This window comes from Stegastes partitus, unplaced genomic scaffold, assembly GCF_000690725.1.
Source record: "Stegastes partitus isolate 25-593 unplaced genomic scaffold, Stegastes_partitus-1.0.2 Scaffold893, whole genome shotgun sequence".
NCBI classification, from domain to species: Eukaryota; Metazoa; Chordata; class Actinopteri; family Pomacentridae; genus Stegastes; species Stegastes partitus.
The window spans coordinates 206,037-215,084 of NW_007578624.1; the positions used below are offsets into that span (position 1 = coordinate 206,037).

Consider the following 9,048-nt stretch of genomic DNA (forward strand, 5'->3'; position numbering starts at 1 on the left):
ATATTTAGAATTTTGATAACATGAAATTAGATGTAGTTTTACATTACCTTGATCAATGACGTGCTTGAGCACACCAACTCACCTATAACGCTGTACAAACGTTGGACACCTACACATGGCCCAGTTTAAGGAACATTTAAGGAATTTCACCCTTTGAAGCAGATAGTCATTTCCCATAAGAATTGATCCATTTTCTTCTTATTTAGAGCCCGTCATGGTGGCAGCAGGTTAAGCAGGGCATCCAAGACCTTCCTCTCCCCAGAAACAGTTTCCTCTGGGGCAGAGCCGGCCCTAGGCATAGGCAGTATAGGCAAATGCTAAGGGCGCTGACATCCACGTGGGGCGCCACAAGCTTGCCAGGCTAACTGACATGTATTCAGGCAAGTATTTATCAACAAGCGGCGATGCAGTTTCTCTACCTTTAGCAGCAAAGACGTTACGTTAGCGTCTTAGCTGCTAACGTTCGCAGCAAAAACGTTACAGTAGCGTCTTAGCTGCTAACGTTAGCGGCGAAGACGTTAGCGAAGACGTTAGCGAACCGTCTTCGCTAACGTCTGAAGACGACGGTAGAGGACCTGCATCGGCGCTTGTGGTTAAATATTTGCCTGAATACACGTCAGTTAGCCATCGAGTGTCACAAAGACTTGTTTCTTCAGTTTCATTTAGTGTGGTGTTTATACTTAAATAAAAGCTTGAATACATGCATACAGTTTGTGTTACTGTATGAAAATTAGGAGTGAAATTCACTGTGATGCTAGGGGGCGCTAACTACAATCTTGCCCGGGGCACCAAATTGGTCAGGACCGGCCCTGCTCTGGGGGATCCCAAAGCGTTCCCAAACTGGATGAGGTAGGTAGTCCTCCCAGTGAGTTCTGGGTCTCCTCTGAGGTCTCTTCTCAGTTGGACATGGCCAGAAAACCTCCAAAGGAAGGCACTAAGAAGGTATCCTAATAAGACGCCCCTGACCCACCTCTACTGGTTCCCTTTCAAAAACGCAGCAATGAACAAACTCCTCATCCTGTCTCACTGGGCACAGCCGCCCTACGGAGGAATCTCATATCAGCTGCTTGTATCTATGATCTCATTCTCCTCCTCCACTACTCCTTAAAGAAAGGATTTTGGGTAATTTTCTCGTTAATCATGTAGTTTCATCTCTCATTTTTGGGTAAAGAATATATTTTTTAAATACACTTTCTCCTTTATTGAACAGGAAGCTTTGCAAAAAACACTGGAAACAAGAGGACAAAGATAAGATGTGCCAGATCTGCATCTAGAATTAAACCAGAGAGCTATTTGTATGCGCCTCAGTCGTAAAGGCCCAGCCCCAGCCACGATTAATTAATACTTTGGTACCTGAGGGTAGTGAAATTTAAGTACACAGAGTCGAACCATGTTGGTATCAGCCTATAAAATACCCATATGTTCTTTAATTGGAGAATATAAACTCCCCCGAGGCTGATAACGGCCCCAAAAACAATAATGAAGTGACCTTTGTGTCCTCATTGGGAGCTTTGACCCTTTGGCATAGCATCAGATAGAACCCTGGGAGTCGTTTTAACAAAGCCAAACAACTACAGTCATTTCAGGTGGATCCAAATGTGCAGACCTGACAGGTGTGTTCAACAAAGGGAGTCAAGTGGACGTTCTCTAGGCTTCTTAACAGTCCATTTTAGGTGGACAGCATCCTCGTATATTTATTGGTTCTCCATGATGGAGAACACATCACAGTACACATAAAAGACTGAAAGGGCTCCGTCTTGAGGGTCCACATTTAGATTCAGCCTTTAAGGGAAAAGAGAAAATCTTGCGATGGCTCCATTCCCAAACCAGCGGCTCGACGCCAGCTTCTACACGGAAACACGAGCTGCTCTGCGCTGTGCTGGAGGTAGGCGTATGTGTGACATCTGTGCTGAAATGCAAGTTTTTCCAAACGCTGAGGTCAAGAGAAGAGGATGAGCATTGCCTGGTCGTGTTGTCATGGAGACCATCGGAGAACACAGATGATATCTAGGGCTTACTTCAGGCAAACAGAGACGGGATGAAGACTTCTACAGTTCTCTTCAATCATAACTCCTGTTTGTCCTTCCTGGCTCAGTAGCCAAGCTTTCATCTGCTGCATTCAGAGCTCATGTGATGGCTGGTTTTTTTTTTCCTCCTTTCAGTCCGGTAATGAGCGCTGCTGTGTACCCATTCTGAGAAGAGGATGGCTACTTTGTCAGCTAAACCCTTCAACAGAAATACCCAGAAATGAGATGCTTTTCAAATCAAGGACATTTATTTAGACAAGTTTGGCCCATAAGAGCCACAAAAGCATAAAGAGTTTCACTTCAAAAAGAAAATCCATCCACAATCCAAACTCACATCACCCCCCAGGAACTGACAACTCTTATATCTGCAAGTTGTTTCCTGGCAGCAATTAAAGCAGTGGATGTGTCACTTTAGAATGAAACTCTTCAAAAAAAAAAAGTGTGTCAGAACTGAAAGAGTACAAAAAGAAAAATCATTGCACAGTATTACAATGCAGTAGAAAAGAAAATTGCATTAATGGCATGACAGAGAGAAAAATACCTTGTCAACCAGTGAATCTCAAGAGGCACATATTGGAGTTTAAGAGAGCCACTGGCTACGTTCACATGCGCACAATATGCTGCTCAATAATTAGATGGAGGTGGTTTAATTGAAGAGTGTATTTTTAAGTAAGATGATTTCCCCCATGCCGTTCCTGCTGGAGCTACGAGGGCTGATTTAATATCGGGCTGCTTCACTCGGAGTCTCTGACCCTTTGAATGCAACACATTTGGAAAAAAGTAAACAAAGTCAAGCAGAGATCTGGCGTTCAATCAGCTGATTCTGAAAACAGCTGATTAATCGTGTACATGCATGTAGACAATATGTAAACAGCATGTGGTTGGCGTGCAAATACTCACTGTGGTCCTGGTCTGCGTAACCCCTCTACCCGACCCCGAACACAACGCAAACACAGGAAACATGAGAGAGAACACAGGGGGTTGACAAGATATACAAAGGATTACATGGTCTATGTGCTGCTTTCATTTACAGAACGTAACAGGAGGCTGTAACTGGGGCTTGACCGGTGATGGGGTCTCATGTTCTGAGGACCACTATCATTCCCAACAAAATAAATTACTTAAAAAACGTGCTTGATTGGCTCTGAAACAGCTGCTTTTTGCTATCTCAGGTCACCAGCATGTTCGGTCCACAGCACGGTCTCACTGTCTGGCTACGCGTCGTTAGTTAAAGCCCATCAACACTGAAGGATAAATGCTGAAAAGTTATCTTTCTATTAAAAATATGCAGAACGTAAATAAAGGCATGAACAAAGTGTTTGTGTTATTCTCAGTTTTGACAAAAAGATTTTAAATATCAGTATATATATAGTGAATATTGGTTATCAGAGTCCTTGATTACTGGTATCAGCCCTGAAAACAGAATACATCGGTCGACCCCCAGCAGAGAGGCTGAAAGGATAAATGGCTGCAAAAAGACATCCCTGCGTTCGCTAGGCCCTGCTCCCCTTAGCTCCCGTTGAGCTTTCCATTCTTACACGACACATATGCAAATGACTTGGCTGAGGCGACACGTCTTTGTTTTCAGACAGACAAAAGTAGCTTCTCGTTTCTGGCCACCGCCTGATTTTTCTGACTGATATGACAATAGTCGCTGAGCTGTAGCTGGCGAGACTCAGTTTCCAGCTGACTAATGCTCCCAGCAGCTGACTTGTTTTGAACATGGAGTCTTGAATACACACTTGATGGCTGTATGTATGTTACACTGTTAAAAGACTGAGGCTGAACCTGCCTGCTCCGGTGGATATAAGTATTGCGTCACAGTGCTGCTTCGTCTGAGTGTTATTTGTACGACAGGAAAACGGAAGTCCAAGCTCTTAACTTGTATATTTTTAACTTTAAAAGACAAAACGGTTTCACAGTGAGGACTAATCAGCATGTTTGGTGAATGTAATGTGGTCTCCAGTAGTGTTGGCTTTAATGCTAAGAGCAGGGCCTTGAGTACACGAGATTCTGCATGACATAAATTCATCATCGCCCCAAGTTAGTGAGTCCACGAGGAGTCCTCCATGCATGGATGTGCAATGTGGATGCACAAATCACAACAAAAGTCACACCATCATTTTTATATTTGTAATGCTAAAGTGACCACTCCCACTGAAACTGTGACTCACATCACAAAATCTGTAAATATAATTGCAATGTGATTTCCTTTAGCCCCACTCTACGCTACAGCCGCACCAGGTAGTGTGCCAAATGGATAAACTACTGGGGTAGTTACTGTCGTAGGGACACCTCATCCAGCATCGTGAATTAGTTTCATTTCTGCTCTTATGGTCACTGGTGATAACAGAAGACGCCCTCATCCAAACTTTTTAAATACCAAGTACTGCGTCGAGCTGCTGTGCTAACTTACAGGTGTTACCGTTATTGGGCAGTTGCTCTGTGGGGGAGGGGCTTAGCGAAGGTGTAGCGCTGCAGATACTTTCCAACTAACTGATAAAGTTCATTCATTTTGACCTTTGTCTATTTTATTCATGTTCCTGTGCATGTGTCTTTATAATCTGAATCTTAGCCAAAAAAAAAAATAAAATCATAATTTGTCTCAATTCAGAATAAAGACCCTTACAGAGTTTACCCACAAAACTAGGCGTCATTTACGTGCTGGTCCCCATCCCCAAAAACACAGAGAGCCCCTGAAAAAGTTAGAAACATAATCAAAAACACAGATATACCGTATATATGAGACACCCCTGCATGGTAACTTAGGTGTAGCCTATAGGAGAACTGTTCCTTACACGTGTAGAGAACGTTGCAGGATAACTCAGAATATGAAACAACAAAACACAACAAATATAAACACAGGACAGAAAGCAGACTATTTGTACCATCACTGAAAACCCATGTTATTCCCTTTAAACCCTGGTAACGGCAGTCTCTTCATGAGTCGATCTGAGACACATGGACACCAGACTTCCCGTCTCTGGTCCTTCAACCTGACTCTCTGTGCGTCCCTCCACTGATGATGAGGCAAAACCTGCACAAGGCAGGCAGCAAATTTGATGAAACAGTGGGTGGTAAATCCCCAAAATATATTCCAGATCAAGAGATATTTTTAAAGTGATGACTGATGCTTGGCTTACAAAGTAGACCACCTTGCAAACAGCAGCACAGTTTCATCAGCGTTGTGGGCGGTGGCTGGTGTATTCCTGCTCCTCTTAACAAGACCAGCAATATCATATCCAAGTGCTTTGGTGCAAATGATGCAGATCAGAATTGCTACTAAGAACTGAGTCTAAATTTATGGAACATAATGTTCTTTGTGTGTAGAAAAAAAGCCATGAGCAGAAAATAGTTTCTAAACCATCATGTGGTTTAAGTTTCATCCAGTATGTGAAGCTGAGGAATGTACTGGCCAGCGACAGAGAGCGCCCACATTCCCACAAGGCTTAACGGGCGTGAGAAGTCCGATGGCAGACGGCAGGGTTCCTGTCACCACTGTCACATTATTGTCAAAGGCCCTTTCAGTCGCCCACATCGCTGTCCTGGTCTCCTATGAGCCACAGGAAGTGGAAGCTGAGTGCCAGCAGGGCGGTGCCCAACAGGTCACCCAGAGCTGTCAGGTAAGGGATGGAAAAGCTGTCTGGATCTTTGCCACTCCGCCACATGGAGTGAACCATCCAGTCTGCTATACAGAGCAACAGCAGCACCTGCAAGAGAAGAGAGAGGAGTTAGATGGCAGCTTTATATTATGGCTACAACAATGTGGAGCAGAAAATCAGTTATGCATTTAACCTCCATTTGACCAGAGAACACTGCTACCCCACTTGATACCTGTATGGTAAATATGTAGCTGGAGCAGCAGGTTAGCTTAGCTCGGCACAAAGACCTGAAAAAGTAACATCCTAGAGTTTCTGCTGCTTGTCTGACAACTGGCCCTCATCTACCAAGACTGTCATGCATATGTCATTATGTGGCAAACAAAAAAAAGGAAAATAATTGACCTATTGGACTGTAGCAGTGCTGGTAGGCAGTTTAAAGCTGGCTGCTGCCCCCATTACTCTGACTTTACTACAATGGTATCAGTCCTTTCATCTCTCAGCACAAAGGCGGCAGTGTGCCTTTGTGCATTTCCTGTGATGTCCAACTATTTAAATTCCTGAAATTAAGCTCAATCATGGTACAAACCAATAAAATGGAAAAATGCATCCTTTATTGTAAAGATTAGGTCATTATGGGTATTATTGGTGGTTAGCAGCTAGAAGATCCCCAGTTCACATCCCGGTGAGGACACCAGGGATCTTTCTGCGTGGAATCTCCATGTTCTCCCCGTGCAGTGTGGGTTCTCTCCGGGTTCTCCAGCTTCTTCCAAAAACATATTGAGGTTAATTGGTGATTCTAAATTGTCCGTAGGTGTGAATGTAAGTGTGCTTGGTTGTCTGTCTCTAAGTGTAGCCCTGTGATAGACTGGTTACCTGTCCAGGTGAACCTGCCTTCACCCTGAGTCAGCTGGGATAGACTCCAGCCCCCCATGACCCTAGTGAGGATTAAGCAGTGTATAGATAATTGATGGATGGATGGATGGGTATCATAGGTATTAGGTTGGGCTGCCTCAAAGCAAAGTATCTCAGAATCTTGTTTTCGAGTGACAGGAAAGTGGAGTGTAAGATGGACAGACAGATCGGTGCAGGGTCAGTAGTAATGCGGGAATTGTCCCAAGCCATCGCGATGAAGAGGGAGCTGAGTCAGAAAGCGAACCTCTCAATATACTAGTCAATCTGAGCCGGAAACCATGAGGTCTGGGTAGTGACCAAAGAATGAGATTGCAGATGCAAGCAGCCAAGATTAGTTTCCTTCGTAGAGTGGCTGAACTGAGCCTTACAGACAGGGGGAGGAGCTTGGACATCCAGAGGAAGCCTGGGGTCCAGACAGATATTGGAAACATGCACAACGGTGGGTGTCTCTTTAAAAGTATGAATAATTTGTGAAACCAGTTTTAGTAGTTCTAGTAAAGTGGATATGGGTCTTTCTAAAGCTGGTCATCCATGTTGACCCACTGATATTGGCCCGCTAAGTGACCACGGTTGTTATCAGTCATATTCTGTAAACTGAATCCAATCAAGGAACGCCATCCTAAGAGCTAATTCGGTGCAGGCTTTAAAAGCAGCAAGCAAACGGTACATGTCGATGATAGTGGTGATGATCAGTGCAAGGTTTTGGTTGAGCAAATGCTTCTCTGCAAGACAGATGCTGCATTGAAACTAATCCAGTTTAAAGTAATTAATAGGCTGTATTGGTCTGTAATAAAATTATAAGCATCAGGTCTGCTGCCCTCTAATTCTTGTTGGTACTTTGATTCCAACCTGAGCGACGTGGTCCATGTGATTTCCAGCTGCCAGCTGGGAACATGTTGCGCAAAAGGTTTGCAAGAGTTTGGGCACTGAGGTTAGCTTCACAATCTTTGTGCTTGAGCAGGACATTTTTAGCTCAGCGGAGGCATGCACTGGGAGGGCGCTGTCAGTCTGTCCACCACTTTGGTCCAGACTAAAATAACTTAGCAACCATTGACAGATGTCCATGAAATGTAGTACAGACTGCAGTATATAGTGCCCAGAGACTGAGTTTGTATGACTCTGATGATCTCCTGACTTCATCTAATGAAACCTGCACACTGAAATGTCCACTCTCCATTTTCTGGATGGATTATAAACTATCTGTGGGATATTCACAGTTCCAAGACAATGTGTCCGAATGACTAAACATGCTCCAACCCAATCCGAAGGATGTATATCAGGGTGGACTTTCTGGCACATCCTCATGGCCTGGTATCAGCTACAATAACGATGATCAAGTCGGGACCCTGTTCTGACCGAGCTCTGTACTGTTTTTCACCCTGCCAGGGTTGCAGCACTGCTTTCCTTTAATCGTTCACTCCAATATTTTATGGCAAATTATACAATGGAAATGTCACAAATGATCTGAGATAAACAGATTTGTAAACTCTGAGGCGAACAAAGCTGCTATCTCACAACTATCCAACTCATTAGCAACAAACAGTGCACAAAGCATTCAGATCGCAGCTTCTCATTTCTAGCCAGCACTAATCATTGCTTTTACCTTTCAGCAAGCATTGCTGGTGGCAGGTCATATCAACGGTTACCAATTATGGTTAATTCGGAAAGTAACCCGATGAGAGGCCTAAATGAAACTCGTCTGCTGTCAGGTCTCTGCAGCTGGTGTCTGAACTCAGCCAAAGACTGTGACGTCCACTCTGCAACAAAACTGCACAACTGCAACTGGACTGGAAGCATTTCTGAGGCTCCAACATCCGTAACATAATCATCCATATCATATCCATAATTTACGCTATAATCAAATGTATAGTTCAGGAACAGCACCTTCAGTATTTGGAAGTAGCTCAGGACAGATGTAGTGTTTTGGATTCAGATGGCTAAAACTCATATTTCAGTGTTGGGTTCATATTTAACTGACATTTAGGAAAACAACAGTTCTGCACTGGACTCAGCATCACTTTGCAGGTGAACTGCAGGTGAGTAGACAACACTAGAGACTGACAGGAAAACAAAACACACCTGATCAATAAAATACATTCTCCGTAGCTAAAGAACGGTACGGAGAGAAGAAAGTTGTAAATAAATGGTCTGCACGTATACAGCGCTTCTACCCAAAGTGCTTTACAGTGTGTTTCTAATTCACCCATTCACACACACATTCACACACCAATGGTGACAGAGCTGCCATGCAAGGTGCTGCCTGCCATTGGGAGCGACTTCACGTTCAATGTCTTGTCCAAGGGCGGGGGATTGAACCGCTAACCTTGCGATTGGAGGTTGCTCCACCACCTGAGCCACAGGTGACTTGTCAACAAGTTGATGGAAGATACATTCTGCACAGTGAAACATCTTCCTAGAGTTGATGAGCAGAGTAGTGTGAAGAAGTTTGTAGGTTGTAAAATGTAAATAGAGCAAATTGGCTGTTCATATATATATATATATATATA

General features: G+C 43.8%; 1 protein-coding gene across 1 annotated transcript in view; it reads right to left on the reverse strand.

Moving 5' to 3' along the window:
- Positions 1-2,253: 2,253 nt before the first annotated feature.
- The window catches only part of slc41a2b (solute carrier family 41 member 2b), a 51,099-nt gene continuing 44,304 nt past the window's right edge, over positions 2,254-9,048 (reverse strand). Inside the window, exon 10 of the mRNA XM_008293540.1 lies at positions 2,254-5,737. Within this exon, the coding sequence (XP_008291762.1) occupies positions 5,552-5,737 (186 nt within the window). The 3' untranslated portion in view covers positions 2,254-5,551. The remainder of the gene's footprint in view (positions 5,738-9,048) is intronic.